General features: G+C 41.4%; 1 protein-coding gene across 1 annotated transcript in view; it reads right to left on the reverse strand.

Annotated features, from left to right (window-relative positions):
- Positions 1–233: 233 nt before the first annotated feature.
- Positions 234–19,365, reverse strand: part of LOC122810515 (receptor-type tyrosine-protein phosphatase beta-like) — a 50,305-nt gene continuing 31,173 nt past the window's right edge. The window contains exons 4-5 of the mRNA XM_044082096.1: positions 7,705–7,971; positions 234–514 (exon numbers count right to left, since the gene is read on the reverse strand). Of these exons, the coding sequence (XP_043938031.1) occupies positions 234–514; positions 7,705–7,971 (548 nt within the window). The remainder of the gene's footprint in view (positions 515–7,704; positions 7,972–19,365) is intronic.

The raw sequence follows: 19,365 nt of genomic DNA on the forward strand, positions 1-19,365 counted from the left end.
AAGAACTATATGTTAACTTAAGGAATTACTTTTTAAAGTAAAAGAAAAGAAATAACATGTAGATTAATTGAGTGAAGTACTGGAAAGGAACATGATACTAATAGAGGAGTCTGACATGTCGTGCATGGGTAAAAACAAATTAATCTCACGTCACTGTATTAAGGGAGTCATCCTACAAGAACTGGACAAATGTTTCTAACTCAAACCATGAAGAGAAAATCAGACTCAGCAATTCAAAAGCACTTACTTGTAGAACTACTGGTTACTACACTGTCCCCTGTAGTTGTGTTGTCCCATGAAACTGCTGAAATGCTGACATTGTAGGATCCACCAGGAGTCAGTCCAGTTATGGTTGCAGAGTCAGTCATTACACTCATATTTGACAATGAACTTCCATTAATGTTAACAGCATTAAGAATGTAGTAGTTGTGCAGTCCAGAAGGAGCAGTCCATGTCAAGAATAAAGTATTTGTTGAATTATTTCTGACAGAGAGATTAGTTATTTTCTCAGGTCCTGGTACAAGAGAAAAAGAGTTGATTACAAGGCCATCCTTTGTACAATCTCCTTCTGAAATAATGAATAAATTACAGTTGTGTAGTTACTGGTTATGTAATATTTTATGGTAAATTATCACATTAGTTAGTAAGCTTAAGGTATTTAACATGAAATTTGACCCAAAAAAAAATATAGAGCGAGTTAAATTTCTATGTGGTGATACAATGAATATTTTTCCCATGGTCAGTGTCTATGAATGTGAGTATTCCGTTCTCAGTCGATATATTGCAGAAGTATATACATATATAGTATTGTATTATATGCAATAATCGGAAGGCCATATTCTAGTCTGGGAAACAGGACATTTAGAGCAGTGGACCTTCTGCTTTCTGTGTGAGACAGTACTACAATTTACAAGAAGTTTTTTGATTAAGCACTTTGTATGACTGTCGTTTTATGTGAGCATTAAAAGAGACTGCTTGACGTTAGCCGAGGTACTTTGTTCCCTGACGATAATCTGTAGATGCTAAGCCTGGGAAACCAAGGTCTACAATTTTCTCTGCTTTTCCAAAGACGGTTTGCACCTGGCACCACTAGGCTTTCAGCTGCTGGCAAAGGCTCTTGCCTCACCATAGTGTATTTTTTAGGCAAGGTCTTGAAAACACACTTAGTGAAATCTGCAAGTCATAACAACATACACTAAACGCTAGGAGCTTAAACCAAAAACTGCAAACCCTGAAAGCCGTTCTGTCACTGGAAGAAGCAGATTTTTGTGCAGTCACAGAAACCTGCTTCAAGGCCTCAAAGAATACTCCAGCCTTGCAAGGCTGCAATGGCTTCCACACTTTCAGGGTGTGCAATGAACATGTGAGAACCAAATGAGACAGTGTTTCTATCTACAGTAAAGATAAATTCACCTCTTGTTTAGTTAGACTGGACAACTCCATGGAGTTACTCCAAGTTCAGGTTACGGTGGGTAAGACCCCCATTCAAGTCATGGCCAGTTACAAATCCCATCTCCATGGGTCATGACACACATGAAGCCTACTTGATCAAACTGAATACAATCTAAATATTACCAAACACTCTGGTTATGGGGGATTTCAATTGTCTCACCATTAAATAGGAAACCTACGCTAGCCCTAGCCTAACCCAGACCCACTAGGGCAAAAGTTCCTTAAATTGGTTAACTCAAATGCCCTGGTATAAATTGTTCATTCCCTGACAAGAGGAACAAACATGTTAGATCTGGTCCTTAATAACATGTCAAACGGATGCATTACAGCAACTATCGGACCCTCATTAGTCAAATCTGACCACAAGTCAGTCACCTTCGAGCTAACACTAACACCAGAACTCAAAAAGGGTGAAATCAGACAAAAAACTTCATCAAGGCAAACTATACCATCCTAGGTGAAGGTATAAATGCATTCTGAGACCCACCCCAAGCTGGAAGTGGTAGCTACACAGAAGGTTACACTAAAGCCCTGTAGAATCAATTGCATAAGTGTATAGACTCAGCTGTACCAGAAAGAATCAAAGCCAGAGCCCCATATTAAAAAAAAGCTGCTATGGTATAAATCCAACGTCAACATACTTTACAATGAATGCAAAAAGTTGCTGTCCATGAAAACAAAGGCGAGACCCCCAACAATGGTAGAGCACCCTCCTCAGCCTCAACAGGCAAATAAGGCAACTTTTCAAATCCCTTAAAGGCCTCTTTGAGAAAAACTTAGCTAGCACAGCCAAGGATAACCATAAGGCCTTTTACAGCTACATACGTAGCCTAAAAGGTAGAACCCAAGTATGTGCAGAACTAGTTACCGAAGGTATCACACACGCGGACCCCACAGAGATAGCAAACCTGCTGCCAGATAGGTTTGGTGAAAATTTCACCCTCTCTATCCCATCCAAATCTATCACAAAGCTTGCCGCAACTACCCCACCCTACATATCTTTAGAGCAGGTCATCAAAGCCGTGTCCAAGGCAAAAACCATGGCTAGTCTGCAGAGAGGGTATGAGTGGGTTCCCCCCTGCTTGCTTATGTACCACATAACAGTGGTGATGTCAGTCTTTACCAATAGTTGTTCTGGAAGAATGTGGTCCTTGAAGGCTGTCAGATAATTCTGTACAGCTAACATTTCCTTTTGATTGATATGCAGGTGCATTTCACTAGGGTTCCATTTGCCATGAATGCACTGCCCTGCCAAGTGAGCCCCCCATGCATAGTCTGATGCACCTGTTGTTAGGGTTTGGACGGCAGGAGGTAGAGTGAATGCCAGTCCCTTGCTGTGGAGGCAGGCCTCTTCCCACCAAAGAACTCTGTCTGTAGACAAGGGATGATAGAAATAATTGATTCTAGGTCCTGAGAATGTTGACACCATGGGCTTTTTAGATACCATTGTAGTTTCCTCATATGCAGTCTTGCATATGGAATTAGTAGAATGTAAGAGGCCATGAACTCCAGGGCTTGCAGCATTTTCCTTGCAGATAGCTGGGTCTTTGGGGCCAGTACTTTGAAGTAGACTGTCAAATAAACTTGTTTCTCTGGCATGAGGTAGGCCATCTGGGAAGTTGTATTCAAGCTTGCTCCCAGGAATACAATTTGTTGGCAGGGTACTAATGTGATTTCTTTTCATTTATGGTGTACCCCAGAGAAGTTAGTAATTTCTTTACAAATGCCAGATGATTTAATAGTATGTCCTGGCTTTCTGCCTGAATTAGACAATCGTCCAGGTATGGATATATCTGAATATTTCTTTGCCTGCAGTATGCAATGACTGGAGCTAGACACGTTGTGAATACCCTGGGTGCAGTAGATAAGCCATAGGGCAGTGCAGAGAACTGACAGTGCATGTAACCTGCTCTGAAGCGTAGGTAATTTCTGAAAGATTCATTTACTGAAATGTGCAGGTAGGCTTCCTTTAAATCCAGTGTTACCAACCAGGCATTTTTGCGTAGCATGGGAATCAGCTGTTAAAGAGCTAGCATTTTGAATTTTGGGATTACCAAAAAAGTGTTTAGGATAGACAGGCCACGATAGGATGCCAGGAATTGTCTTTTCTGGGTACCAGGAAAAGTCTTGAGTAAAAAACCTTGCCCCCATTCCTCATCTGGAACAGGATGAATAGCTCTGATACTTAGAAGAGAGAGAACCTGCTTTTGAGCCTCTGCCCACTGATTTGGGGGGGGGGGGGGACTGGCCAACAGGTTGGGGTTGGTAAGGAGTGGAAGTGGAATCTGTATCCTTGGGAAAATATATTTAAAACCCATTTGTCTTGGGTAATGAGTTGCCAGTTTATTGCATCCAGAGCAATCCTTCCCCCTTAAGGAACAGTCAGTTGAGCAGGGCTTGGTAGGTTTAAAGTTAAGTCATTGTGACAGTTTACCATAGGGGTGTGTATTACTACTTCCAGCTTTGGAAGTGGGAGCCCCCCACTGCTTAGACCTGTGAATACCTTGAGACTGAAGCCTGGGTGGTCTGCTGGTCCTGAGTTTCGAATGAGAAGGCTTGGAAGAGGCAGGAAAGGACCAATTCTTAGAAGGTCAGTGCCTACTAAAGCTGGGAGGCTGTACTTGCAGGAAATCTTTAACAGTTTTCATAGATTTATCTTTTTCCTCCATCTTTTTAAGTACTTCTTCTGCTTTGTTGCCAAACAGGCGGTCTTGGTTTAAGGGAGCATCCAGTAATTTGACTTTAACATGATCTGGCAGTGTTTGTTCCTTAAGCCAAGCATGCCTTCTAAGTACAGACCCAGATACAGCAGCCCTGCAAGATGCCTCTAATGAATCAAAACCACATTGCAAAGTATGTTTTCCAACTTGTTCAGCAGAAATCATTAAACCCTGTAATTCTTTATTTTCAGCACAATCAAGAATCAACATTATTTTCTGTTTAAGCAATCCAATAATATGCTGCTGATACTTGAACATATGAAACTGGCAGTTTAAGGCCCTAATGGCCAAAGTAGCAGAAGTGTATACTTTCTTAATCCATCTGTCCAGGGCCCTGGAATCTCTATCAGAGGGGGTAGGGTTTTTGGCAGTAGTAGCCTTAATGCTATTGGGTCCTTGTGAATGGTCTCAGGATCCGCAGTCGGAGAAACTTGTGAAAGTCAGGTACTCTGTAATACCTGTCAGATTTTCTGGGAGCAGGAGGTAAAGTGTCAGGGGCCAGGCTAGATTCCAAGAAGGCATCATTTACAATGTCCAGTACAGGAGGGATAGCTAAAGGCCTGTTTTGAGGTAGGAGTAAGAATTCCCTAAGCCTCTTTTTGGAGTCAGCGTAATCCTGGCTTTTCCAGTGGAAATGCTCCCTAAGCGTATGCAAAGTTTCACCAAAAGAGAAATCCTCTTAAGGGGAAGTAGAGGGAATGGAGTCCTCTACATCAGAATCCTCATAGGTAGATAAAGGCAACTCCTGGTCATCTGAGACAACAGAAGTTTCAGAATCCTGATTAAAAGAATCAGAAGTTAAATCAGTTCTAGGTCTCTTAGATGGAGAATGGTGGCTTCCCATCATTAGAGTAATAAGGTCTTCAACCATTTTTATCATTTGTCTTGTAGGCACAGGGGCCTGACCATGCTTTCTGAGCATGGATCGAGTTTTAGGCCTTGATGAAGAAGATGGCATTGGTTTAATATGCAAATCAGTAGGCCAAAACACCTTCAGAAGCCACTGCCTGTACAGCGGCTCCGGACCCATCCAAGGTAGAGACATCTGCAGGTTCCACAGTCGAAGAAGCATCCAAAGGCATAACAGACTCCAAATGGGCCTCAGTAGAGGCCTGTGAATCTGAAGTAGCGGGTATCAGGGGCTGCAAAAGCGCCTCACTGAGTACCAGCGAACTGAAGACTAACTTAACAGAAGCATCGTCGGCAGCTTTGGATCTATGCGGTCTGTCTCTGTCTTTATCTTTGCACTTTTTCGAAATGTCTGTAGTCGGGTGGCTTACCGAAGCCACTTCTGGATAACTGAAACGAGTACCAAAAATTTTAGATGCGAAAATGAGCCGATAACGAATAGTTCAAGGTTTGAATAAGGCGCAAAACCGACAGTGAGGGATGTTGTGGTCTGGGCCTAAGCAAGGTATGCAGTACGAATGAAAATCTTTATGAGGTATTTGCTTTCCACAAGAAATACAATTAACTTTTACTGACATCAGTTAAAAGCAATAAAAAGGATCTCCAATGGTGTTGAATACTTCGGATCTGAAACTCGAAAACGAAAATATTAGGAGTCGGACGACCGGCACTTAGGAACTGCTTCTGCTTCGGGCACCGCATGGCAAGAAAGACTGATGTAATGGTGTCAGCTGCATACTTTATACCCCTGACTACCTGACGTCATGGAAGATGAGACAGCAACTGACACAGGACCCAACACTTTGATAATCAGGCTGACTGAGGGCTACCTGCAAGCAGATAACCCAAATGTAATGACTGCAACAGTGAAACATGAAGAACATCGTGATATCAGAATTAAAAAAAAAATATGCACATTTTACTAAGCAAGTAAATGCTTTTCTCAATTCCATCTGGAAATAAACAACCTTATGAAAGTTCACTGTGCAAGATTGTAAGGTTTTCCTGCATATCAGTTTAAATAAAGAAAACGAAAACATTGTGAGATCCTTAATAGATCAAGTCTGGAAAGATGAGGTAGAAGCTCCAAACATACATCAAGAATATGTTGTTATAAGATTTCTCTGAACGATCAGTTTTATTCATTACTGATACTGTCACAAAATAAGAAGTCACGATCAGTCTACTTGAAGATGACCAAAGGAATTTGACATACTGAAGTTCAGAGAGACATGAAATCCTTTCAGGTGTAGTTACATACTGTTAGCTTCATTGTATTTCACTGTGCAGTCAGTGCAATGAAGAATATATTCTACTACACTTAAGCCTTTTAATGAGTCCAGCAAAATGAGATATAAGATTGTAGTTACTGAACAAAAAACATATGTTAGAAAGTTTCAGAGGAGAAAACAGGAATCATCAACATATTGTTTGTATCAAATTAATGAGGTTTTGACTGCAAAATGCAGCGTAGCATTTGAGAGGCAAGGAGGATGAGGAGGAAGAAGAGCAAATGGGTGTTCCAGGACAAGGACCACCAGAAATGCTTTTTACATGCAGAGCAGCTGGTTGGATTAAACAGACCTAGCACTGGGAAAACTGGTATTAGAAAGAGGTTATGAGGAAGTTAAAATGATGAAGGCTTAGTTTTCAACTAGTCTGAGCTCATTTGTTATATGCCTTACAGCAAGAAAATTTGTGAAATGATTTTTAAGATAATTCTCACTGGTAAGACCCCTGTCAAAGACTAGTAATTCCAATGTGAGCTGATTTTATTGTCTATTCGGGTACTAATTAACATTTCCATTAGGAAAAAATTGATTAATTTCTGAATCAAGAATTTGAAAGTCATTAATGAATTTTATCAGTTATTTTACTGCTGTGCTGGTCTTATACCAACTACCTTCTTTATACAACTAATGATATTTGCGCTGAAACCCTGAAGTACACTGAAACAATACAAAGCCTACAACAACATCATTCCTCAGAAAGTGTTTTATTCTCCTGGGGAAGCCCACATTGATTAAACATTTAAAATACATTTTAAGCACTTACTACAGAAGTACAGTATTACTAAAAAGTGTTTTAGTACACAGGGGCTAGCTGACGATTATTAAATGTTTAAGTTAAATGCTGAGCTAAGGTCATTTACTCTGAAGTGCAAAATGTATATATAATCTCTTTCATCAGAACTGTGTTACATATACATAAGGCATTCTGGATAGTATGATATCAGGAAACAACACTGCTTTAAGTTTAAGTGAAAAGTTTATCTACCTAGAATGCTGAATGTTACTCATACGGATATCAGAAAAGGTAGCACAGAAAACTCAGAATTAGTAGCACTGTACGTAAGCTTTTGTTACAGACGTCATGAAGAACTATATGTTAATTTAAGGAATTACTTCTTAAAGTAATAGAAAAGAAATAACATGTAGATTAATTGAGTGAAGTACTGGAAAGGAACATGATACTAATAGAGGAGTCTGACATGTCGTGCATGGGTAAAAACAAATTAATCTCATGTCACTGTATTAAGGGAGTCATCCTACAAGAACTGGACAAATGTTTCTAACTCAAACCATGAAGAGAAAATTAGACTCGGCAATTCAAAAGCACTTACTTGTAGAACTACTGGTTACTACACTGTCCCCTGTAGTTGTGTTGTCCCATGAAACTGCTGAAATGCTGACATTGTAGTATCCACCAGCAGTCAGTCCAGTTATGGTTGCAGAGTCAGACATTACAGTCATATTTGTCAACAAATTTCCACTAATGTTAACAGCATTAACAATGTAGTAGCTGTGCAGTCCGGAAGGAGCAGTCCATGTCAGGAATAAAGTATTTGTTGAATTATTTCTGACAGAGAGATTAGTTATTTTCTCAGGTCCTGGTACAAGAGAAAAAGAGTTAATTACAAGGCCATCCTCTGTACAATCTCCTTCTGAAATAATGAATAAATTACAGTTGTGTAGTTACTGGTTATGTAATATTTTATGGTAAATTATCACATGAGTTAGTAAGCTTAAGGTATTTAACATGAAATTTGATCCAAGAAAATATAGAGAGAATTAAATTTCAATGTGGTGATACAATGAATATTTTCCCATCGTCAGTGTGTCTATGAATGTGAGTATTCTGTTCTCAGTTGATATATTACATAAGTATATACATATATAGTATTGTATTATATGCAAAAATTGGAAGGCCATATTCTAGTCTGGGAAACAGGACATTTAGAGCAGTGGACCTTCTGGCTTTCTGTGTGAGACAGTACTAAAATTTACAAGAAGTTTTTTTGATTAAGCACTTTGTAAGACTGTTGTTTTATGTGAGCATTAAAAGAGACTGGCGACTGTAAGGTAAAATATTATAATTCATTAATTTATGTTTGCTTAACAGAGTTATATATTTCTGTAAGGTATATTTCTGTAGGGAAGCCTTGTAGGGAACTTCATTTTATTTTATTTTATTTTATTTTATTCTATTTAATTCATTTCATCATATCCAAAGTATTTTTAAGACTGTTTTTCATTGGAATATATGTGTATACATATTTTTAAAATACTTATAAATTGATGTTTACTAATATTTTTAGGAGTGAGGTTGTGCTTCAAACTTAATTGATTAATTGATCAATTGGTTCTAATTACACACAGTTCATTTATTGACGTTGCACTTGTACGAATGTTTCTAATTTTCTCTGAAGAAGTTGGAGCTTGGGCTCTAACGAAAAGTGTACGGAATAAAACGCACTTCAGTTTGAATAAATCTATCTATTTTAAAGGCTCAGTGGTTTACTGGTGACGGTTTGGATCCATTGCTTGTTTCATTAAAAGAGACTGCTTGACTGAAAAGTTAGCCGAGGTACTTTGTTTCCTGACAGTAATCTGTAGATACTATGCCTGGGAAGCCAAGGTCGACAAACTTCTCTGCTTTTCCAAAGACGGTTTGCACCTGTCCCCTCTAGGCTTTCGGCTGCTGGCAAAGGCTCTTGCCTCACCATAGTGCCTTTTTTTGGCAAAGTCTTGAAAACACACACAGTGAAATCTGCAAGTCATAAGAAAATACACTAAATGCTAGGAGCTTAAACCAAAAACTGCAAACCCTGAAAGCAATTCTGTCACTGGAAGAAGCAGAATTTTGTGCAGTCACAGACACCTGGTTCAAGGCCTCATAGAATACCCCAGCCTTGCAAGGCTACAATGGCTTCCACACTTTCAGGGTGTGCAATGAAAACGTGAGAACCAAAGGAGACAGTGTTTCTATCTAAAGTAGAGATAAATTCACCTCCTGTCTAGTAGACTGGACTACTCCATGGAGTTACTCCAAGTTCAGGTTACGGTGGGTAAGACCCCCATTCAAGTCATAGCCAGTTACAGATCCCACTTCCATGACACACATGAAGCCTACTTGACCAAACTGAATAGAATCTAAATAGTACCAAACACTCTGGTTATGGGGGATTTCAATTGTCGCACCATTACATAGGAAACCTACGCTAGCCCTAGCCTAACCCGAACCCACTAGGGCAAAAGTTCCTTGAATTGGTTAACTCAAATGCCCTGGTATAAATTGTTCATTCCCTGACAAGAGGAACAAACATGTTAGATCTGGTCCTCACTATTATTTCTTTATTTTATTTTACATTTGTTAACCGGGAGAGTCCGACTGGATACATGTCCATTTTCAGCAGAGGCCCGGGGAGAAAAGCTCCAGGTACATAACAGACATATGAACATTGTTAATGCAAAAAAGGAAGATAGTTGAGTTCTCAATACAATATAAAGATACATCACATCTTGGGAAAAAAATAACAGCAGCATATAAAAAAAAACATAGGTCAGTTACAAAGGCGAGGCGCCTTGTTAAATAGCGGTTAAGGATAGTGAGGTAAGAGAAGGGTAAATGATAGTGGTTAATCAGGTTTGGAACAGGGACATTGCCAGAGAGTATTGAGATGGGGTTTAAGCTTTTTTTTGAATTGTAGGAGTGAAGGCTCTGAGGTGAGCATGGTCGGTAGGGAGTTCCACATTTTACCTACAAAGTTTGAGAATAGAGAATCCCCAGCAGAATTATTGGCTTTGGCAGTTTGAGCTAAAATCTTATTGGAGGAACGTAAAGATTGCAGGTTAATATAGGGGTGAATGATGTTTTTCAGAGCTGGTGTTTTCTCTGGGTGATACAGTATCTGGTGAGCCATTTTGAGTTGGTTGAAATGGAGTTGGCTGGAAAACTCTAACCACCCTAGTTGCTTCAAGTTAGTGCAGTGGTGCGTTCTAAAGGTGGAATTTGTGGCAAATCTAGCTATGTGATTGTAACAAGAAGCAAGTTTGTTAAGGGTTGTCTTGTTTACATTTGTAAAAAGGGGGGAGGCATAGAAAAGAGTTGATAGTAGGTGTGTGCTGGCAATTGTAATTTTAGCATGAGGAGTGAGAAAGTGTTTTACTTTATAGAGAGCCAAGCTTTTTATTGACTGTTTTGATGGTTAGATTGAAATGGGTGTCAAATTTAAGGGAGTTATCAATGGTAACACCTAATAGCTTTGTGTGAGCTTCTGGTGATATAGTGATTCCATTGGAGGATGTAATAGAGAAGGTGGGGGGAAGAGTCTTGTTAGTGGGTGGGAAAGTAAGTAGTTTTGTTTTGTTGGGGTTGAGAACCAGTTGACGACTTGAGAACCATTTTCTATTAGGTTGAAGGTGTCTTGGGTTGAAGCAGTGAGGTCTGCCAGGTTGGAGGCAGTGCTGATGATAGTCGAATCATCTGCATATTGAATGCATGTGGCATGGGGGTGATTGTGGGCAGGTCATTAACAAAGATGGTGAAGAGAAGAGGGCCAAGAATAGATCCTTGGGGAACTCCAAGTGTAACAGGTAGGCATGTGGATAATTTGTCCTGCCATAGAACAGCCTGTTGCCTATTGGACAGGTAGGATTGGAACCATTTCAGCTTGGAATTGCTGAGTGATAGTTTTTTTAATGTATGGAGGAGTTGAATGTGGTTCACCATATCAAAGGCCTTGGAGAGGTCTAAGAAAAGAGCAGATGATAGTTTATTATTGTTTCTGAAGTTATTGATGGTATTAGAAAAGGATAGTAGGGCTGATGTGGTACTGTGATTTGGCCTGAAGCCATGTTGGGAGATGGCTAGAATTTTATTTTTGGTGAGGTGTTCCATCAGTTGTTTGTGGACACACTTTTCCATAATTTTGGCCAGGAGTGAGAGTATAGCTATAGGTCTGTAGTTGGTTAGCTCTAGTGAGCTACCACCTTTATGGAGAGGAATAATGTGGGACATTTTCCATATGGAGGGGATGAAGGCTTCTGACAAGGTACGGTTTATGATTATGGAGACGGGATAGGAAATGGCCTCAGCTGCTTTTTGCAGAACCTCAGCTGGGAGAAGGTCAGCTGCTAGCTTAGTGGGTTTTAGTTTTTTAAGAAGAGATGTTATAGAGGATATGGGTACTGGATCGAAGGTAAATAGATGATCTGATGTAGTTGTAGTATTCTGCTGGCATGGGTAGTGGAGTGGGCTGGTTGTTTGTTTGAATTGTGTGATCAGGGATTGTATAGTTTCTGTGAAGAAACTATTGAATGTGTTATCAATGTTTACAGGGCACTGTTGTTTGCAAGATGTTGGAGTGGGGGTGGTTGCCTGGTCTGGGTGCAGGAACTTGTTTAAACCTGCCCAGAATTTTTGTGGATTATTAAGGTGTTTGTGTTGGAGGTGGAGGAAGAATTTTTTTTTATCATTTAAGATCATTCTTTTAGTTTCATTTCTAAGTTTCCGGAAGGTTTGGTGGGAGTGTGGGTCTTTAGAGGTACGCCATGTGACCCACATCTTGTTTCTAGATAGGATTTTGGATTTTGTTTCCTTAGAGAGCCATGGTGCGGTTTTGGTTTTAGTTCTAATGGACCGTATTGGAGCATGGGAATCTAGAATCCTGAGGAAGATGGTGTTGAAGTAGATAACTGCCTCTTCAAGAGGAAGAGACTTGAGTATTGTCCAGTTGTGGGCTTTAAGTTCAGTTTGAAAAATGGAGGCGTTGAATTTATTATTGTTCCCGATTTTTTTTATGGTTGTAAGAAGGGGGGTGATTTTCATGAATTTGATAACATAGGTGAGTAAGTGATCACTCATGTCCTCTGGGTGAGTACCTGCTGAGTATTGGTCAGGATCTTTATTAGTAAGGATCCAGTCCAGGATGTTGTCTTTGTTTTGGGGTTTACCTAGTCTGGTAGGAGTGGATATGAGCTGAGAAAAGCCATGTAGATTTATGCTGCTAGATGAGGAGCTAGATGAGAAGGAATTCCAATCGATGTTGAAGTCACCTAACACTATGGATTCTTGGGGGTGAGTGAGTTAACCAGTGGAGAAAGTCCTCTAAGGTTTTGTTATTATTGTTGCCTGGGGGGATGTAAATATATGCTATATTTATGCGTTTATGTTTGTTTGGTTGACGTTTTACAAGTAGAATTTCGGCATTGTTTGTTAGGAGGGGTTGTGGAGAGGCAAGGGAGATTTGTAATGTATTTTTGTACAGTATGGCTACACCGCCACCTTTACGAGTTATTCGGTCTGCTCTTAGTATATCATACCCTGGTGGGATTATCTGTGTGTCTTTCATACTTGGTTTAAGCCCGGTTTCTGTGAGACATAGTAGGTCTGGGGAACAAGTAGCTAAAAGGGCATGCAGGTTGTGAATCTTATTGTTTACACTTCTGATGTTTAGATGACAGGTCAGAAGAGAGTTAAAGGGTCTAGAGTTTAGATTGAGAAGTGGAGGGGAGGATAGGGTGGAATTAGAATTGAGTGGAGAGGAAGGGCCAGGGTTGGGGTGGATATCACCATCTGTGGCTAGTCTGTGATTCAGAGTGGTAATGAATTTGAGGGCTTTGAGTATTATTATGTAGGAATGTTTATCATTTGGCCTAATATTGGTAGGTTTGATAATTACATAGCGTTCGAATTCTAACAAGGAGGGTGAGTAGGGAGTTGAGTCATGGCCTCTGTTGTTAATTATGGGGGAGGGTTTGGTTTGGTAGCCTGGGTGGTGGAAGCCTATGTAAGACCAGGTTTCATATAGGGTAGCTAGGTAAGGGACAAGTAGGAGGGGAAAAAGAGTTAGTATGATACGCTTCCTGGGTGGTGTCATATTCCGTTTGATCTTAGAGGGTGGTAGTGAGGTACAGGAAGTTAGTGGACAGTAGGGGGAGTGGTTTGAGGTTATAAAAGTACGAGTACTGGGGGCGGGTGGGAATAGGGGGCAGGGCGGGGAGCAGAGCGAGCACTCGCTTCGCTCGTGCTCGTGGAGTGGGGTTTACACTAAGCCACTAGAGCCCAGGTTTCAAGATGTAACTCCTGAATAATTAACTTGCAGGTGAGTAATCTCGTCTAAACAAACATCAAGTTCAATTCCTATGCTTTGGGAGCTTGTTTTTAAAAATTTATAGCTGTTTGCCTTAGGGTTGCACTAACATGTCAAATGGATGCATTACAGCAACTATCGTACCCTCATTAGTCAAAGTGACCACAAGTCAGTCACCTTCGAGCTAACACTAACACCAGAACTCAAAAAGGGTGAAATCAGACAAAAAACTTTATCAAGGAAAACTTTACTATCCTAGGTTCATAGGTTGGTACTAGGCTATCAGCCCTAGGGCCTATATAAGCCTAGCCATAACAATTCCCTGCTATTTCTTCCCACATTATTTACTTTCCTGGACCCCTGTCTAGCAGAGCGACTGACGTGATCCCTGGGGTGAATTTCCTTTCTCCCATCCAGTCGTCAAGGTTCCTCTTGAAGAGGTCCAAAGAGGCACTCTGATTGACATGTATGGGCAATCTATTCCAGAGTCTGGGGAGTCTCTGGGTCAGGAACCTATCCCTCCAGCATGTTTTGTTTATTGTGATGACAAGGTTTAGATCCCTGGAGCATGTAGCTCTGAGGGATTGGGATTTCTTTAAGTGTAGCATGTCCAACAGCTCTGGGTTTGACATGGCTTTGTATGTTATGTATGTTATGCAGAGATCACCTCTGAGTAGACGATATGCGACAGAATATAGCTGGAGATTTTTAAGGCGGTCAGCATAGGGCATCTGCTTTAGGCCTGGTGAGGTATTTCTGAGGCCTTTCCAGTTGTTGCAGATGTCTTGAGAGGTACATACCAAATGGGGCATTGTATTCTATAATGGGTCTAATGAGGGATGAGTACAGTAGGACAATGACCTCCTTTTTTTCTGGATGAAAAGCCCTTCGTGATGAGGTGTGCCACATAGAAGGATTTCCTGACTGTTGTGGCGATGTGGTTATCGAAGGTGAGACCACTGTCCACCTGTGTCCCTAAGTCTCTTATCACACTTTCTGTGTTTAGTGTACTGCCACCTATATGGTAATTCATGGATACATGTTTTTTTCCCAAACGGGATAACAATACATTTCTTGGCATTGAGCTTGAGCCCATGGCTCTGGCACCAAGCATCTGTTTCTGTAAGGCCCTTTTGTAGAGTATCCACATCATTTGGGGATTCAATAATGGCTCCCAGTTTGCAGTCATCTGCAAACTTTGTTAGCCAGAGTCCCTTAGTGTTGACCTGTACTTCAGAGAAGTAGATGCCAAACAAGAGCGGCCCCAGGACTGAACCCTGAGGTACTCCACTTGTCACTTGTCTGGAGCTGGATTTGGAGTCGGCTACTTTTACAGTGTGGGTTCTATCAGTAAGCCATTTAGCAACCCATTGGGTGACATAGGGATTAATGCCCAACTTAGTAAGTTTATCTATGATTCCAGAGTGGGGGATGGTGTCAAAGGCCTTGGCAAGGTCTAGATAGGCTGTGTGGACCATCTTACCCTTGTCTATGGCTCTGGAGACTGATTCAAAGAAGTCAATCAAGTTCAGGAGACAAGATCGGCCCTTCACAAACCCAAACTGGGTGGGGTCCAGTGTTTGAAGGTTGCCAATGTCTTTGTTTATAAGTTCCATGATAATACGCTCCATGGCCTTGCAGATAAGGCATGTCAGACTGATGGGATGGTAGTTTCCAGGATCCAAGGTGGATCCCCCCTTGTGGATTGGGATAACTGTAGCTCTGCGCCACTCAGTGGGCACGAAACCTGAGGTGAGGCTATGATTAAACATGACACTTAGGTGAGGTGCCAGTTCATATTGTAGTTCATGTAGTACACAGCCTGGGATGTCATCTGGTCCCATGGATGCTGTATTTTTGGCTTTAGAGAGTGCCTTTTGTACCTGTGTGGCCGTTATTACTGGAATTTGGCAATCTTCTGGAATTGAGATGGGCCATTTAGGGGGTGAGAGGGGGGTGAAGTTGGCACTGAATCGATCTGCCAGGATATTGGCAATATCCTTCAGATCAGTATATTTAATGCCATTCTGTTTTAGCTCAGAGCAGATCTGAGCATTGCCATTTAGATTCTTGACATAGTTATAGAATCCTTTCTGGTTGTCTTTGGAATCTTTGGCAATTTTATTTTCGTAACTAGCTTTGGAGGATTTTATGAGGCATCTCAGTTTCTTACTGAGGCTAGTAAGGGAGTTCTTTTGCATCCTGGGATTTTCCTCTTTTCTGCAAAAGTATCTTCCTTTTGTTGTAAAGTTTGTTTATGGCAGGAGACCACCAGATTGGCTTCCTTTTTTTGGATGAGAGCATTTTGGTTCTATTTGGGATGGCATGATTCATGCATGAGTGGATGTGCTCGTACAGTGCCTTAGTGTATGATTCACCAGTTGAACTTTCAGTTCCCGTATGCGTGGGTGTCATGAAGTTTGCCACTTCTGACTTGAGTAGCATGAAGTTGGCTTTGGAGAAGTTTTTTATGGTGGTTTCTTTACTGGGGGGTGGGGGTGGGATGTGGATGTTAAGGGTGATTAGCTTATGTTCAGACCTGACTAACAAGGGGGTGACCATAGGTATGGAGCATTGATTTCCCATGTTGGTAATGACCAGGTCTAGGATATTGGAGCCCCTGGTGGGACTATGGATTAGTTGATCCGGGGCGTTGGAATTTATGAATTCCAAGAACTGTTGCGCAAAGGTGTTGGGACATGAGTAGTTTTCCCAGTTAATGGCAAGGTCATTAAAATCACCCAGTATTAGGGTGTTTGGTTCTATCTTAATATTTTCCAGTATGTTTAGAAAGGTGTAGTGAGAATCTTGGGGTATGGTGGGGGATCTGTAGCAAGCTACAATTTGGATTGCAGTCTTACCTAGTGTTAGTCACACTTGGAGAATTTCAGACACATTGTGTTGGCCAATTAGCCTGGTGGTGTGAATATCCTTGGTGAATTTTGACACTCCCCCACCTTTAGTGTTTCGGTCCTGGTTTGGTGGCCGAAAAGTGTGGTAAGAGTTGTAGCCTGGTATTGCAGGGGTGCTCTCTGGAGCCTTGAACCAGGTCTCAGTTACTGCACAGATATCGATGTTCTCCATTTTTAGGAGTGCCTCGAGAGAGTGCATTTTGAGGTTTAGACTTCTAGCATTGAGTAGCATTACCTTCAGATTTTGCATGCTTGTACCTGTTACGGTGGTGGTTTTGCCCTTTGAAGTTTGCCTAAAAAAGGCACTATAGGGGTGGCAAGAGCCTTAGCCAGTAACCTGAATCTGAGGGGCGACAGGTGCAGACCATCTCTGGCAAAGCATCGTGGTCTGTCAATCATGTCATCCCAGGCAGACAGATACTGGATCCCCTTTGAACGACACCATAAGCTTAGCCAATTGTTGAAGTCAATCATTTTATCCTTATATTGTGGTATCATTCTGGGCGAAGGCAGGATGCTACTCAGGGCTAGGGTCATACCTGCCTGGCCACATGATCCGAGAGCTCTTCCATGTCTCTTTTCATGTAGTCCAGGGAGGTACATCTCAAGTCATTCACTCCAACATGGACAATGACAGAGTCATATTTGTACTTGTTGTGGAGTGACTTGAGTGCATGCGTTATGTGGCGGTTCCTGGCACCCGACAGGAAGCTGACTGAAATTTTCTCCTTATTCAACCTGGTGAGAGGGACATCAGTGTGCCGGACTATAGAGTCACCTATGACTAAAGTGTTAGGTACATTGTCTTGCCTTAGGGGCTGTTGCTGGGTTGCACACTGGTGTTGTGAACTATGCGGCACATTGGTTGTGATTGGTGTTTGTTTGCGTTTCAGCTTCAGAGGTCTTTGTTGCTTGGGCAGGTTACAGTTAAGGGCCTCTGCATATGTGGATTTAGTGTTGCTATATGTGGGTGTTAGTGGTGCGGGTTTAGAAGGGCTATGTGTTGCTTGAGGTGTAGTGTGGGTGTTAACCTTCTCCTCTTGACTGTTTAGCACAATCTTGGGTGGAGAGAGCTTTGCTTCCATTTTGGCTATGTAAGTGCATCTCTCACAGGTTGTAGTGTTGGGTGGTAGGAGGAGAGGGTTGTCTGTGTACATGAGGCAATTGCTGCATTGCCCCAGTATGCCCAGATTCACCAGGTGGACAGGAGAAATCACCGGAAGCTAACCCTTGGACATGCCTGGTTTGGGGCTTTTTTTTTCTTTGTAAAGTATGCAATTATAGGCTTAGTGCCTACTATTAATTTCTCCTTGTTAACAAGGAGAGTTCAGTCTTTGTATGAGTTTAAGGCTTCCTAGTGCTTTCCAGCAGGTATTAGAGAAAGTGCTAGTCACAGGGATGCTTAAAGGTAAGATTGAAAAGAATGCACTCTGCAGTGTGCACTAGAGAAGTTAGATGTGAAAGTAGGTAACTTGAGTTTTACCTGTTTAAAAAGTTAATGTTTAGTGGAGAGTTACTATTTTTAAAACAGCAAGATGGACTGAAAGGGGTGGTCAATTTTGTATTTTGGTACTATGAAATACTGTAGGATGGCCAATAAATTTAAATAATTGAAGGGGTGGGATTTCAAAAATGATGATTTTGTGATTACTCACATAAGCCAGTGAAAGTAGAGAGAAATGAGATATATGGTCAGATTAACATAAGAGGCGGGCAACTAGAAAGACAGTGGTATTTAACAAGACAACTTAAATGGGTGGGAGGGTAGGAAAAAATTCTGCCTGACTCAGAACAGAGAGAGCTGTGGTCTCTTTTGAAGTTTTAATATGATGTTAAAACAGAATGCAAGCAAAACACAAGGTAAAGAAAACAAACTACAGTATTCAAAATATAGAAAGGCAATACAGTAATACAAAAAATAAAAGCAAACTAACCTTTCCTTCACATCAAAGTGTAACAGAGTCTGGATGAGGTATAAATGCATTCTGAGACCCACCCCAAGCTGGAAGTGGTAACTTCACAGAAGGCTGCACTAAAGCCCTGTAGAATCAATTGCATAAGTGTACAGACTCAGCTGTACCAGAAAGAATCAAAGCCAGAGCCCCAAATAAAAACAAGCTGCTATGGTATAAATCCACACACTTTACAATAAATTCAAAAAGTTGCTGTACATGAAAACAAAGGCGGGACCCCCAACAATGGTAGAGCACCCTCCTCAGCCTCAACCGGCAAATAAGGCAACTTTTCAAATCCCTTAAAGGCCTCTTTGAGAAAAACTTAGCTAGCACACTCAAGGATAATCATAAGGCCTTTTACAGCTACATACATAGCCTAAAAGGTAGAACCCAAGCATGTGCAGAACTAGTGACCGACGGTATCACACACACAGACCCCACAGAGATAGCAAACCTGCTACCAGATAGGTTTGGTGAAAATTTCACCCTCTCTATCCCATCCAAATCTATCACAAAAATTGCCCCAACTACCCCACCCTACATATCTGAAGAGCAGGTCATCAAAGCCTTGTCCAAGGCAAAAACCATGGCTAGTCTGCAGAGAGGGTATGAGTGGGTTCCCCCCTGCTTGCTTATGTACCACATAACAGTGGTGTTGTCCGTCTTTACCAATAGTTGTCATGGAAGAATGTAATCCTTGAAGGCTGTCAGAGCATTCTGTACAGCTAACATTTCTTTCTGATTGATATGCTGGTGCATTTGACTCGGGTTCCATTTGCCCTGAATGCACTGCCATGCCAAGTGAGCCCCCCATGCATAGTCTTATGCACCTGTTGTTAGGGGGTAGAGTAAATGGCAGACCCTTGTTGTGGTGGCAGGCCTCTGCCCAACAAAGGAACTCTGTCTGTAGACAAGGAATGATAGGAATCATTGATTCTAGGTCCTGAGAAGGTTGACACCATAGGCTTTTTAGATACCATTGTAGTTTCCTCATATGCAGTCTTGCATATGGAATTAGTAGAATGCAAGAGGCCATGAACCCC

The sequence above is a fragment of the Protopterus annectens genome, chromosome 9.part0, assembly GCF_019279795.1.
Source record: "Protopterus annectens isolate FY-2018-M chromosome 9.part0, PAN1.0, whole genome shotgun sequence".
Classification (NCBI taxonomy): Eukaryota; Metazoa; Chordata; order Ceratodontiformes; family Protopteridae; genus Protopterus; species Protopterus annectens.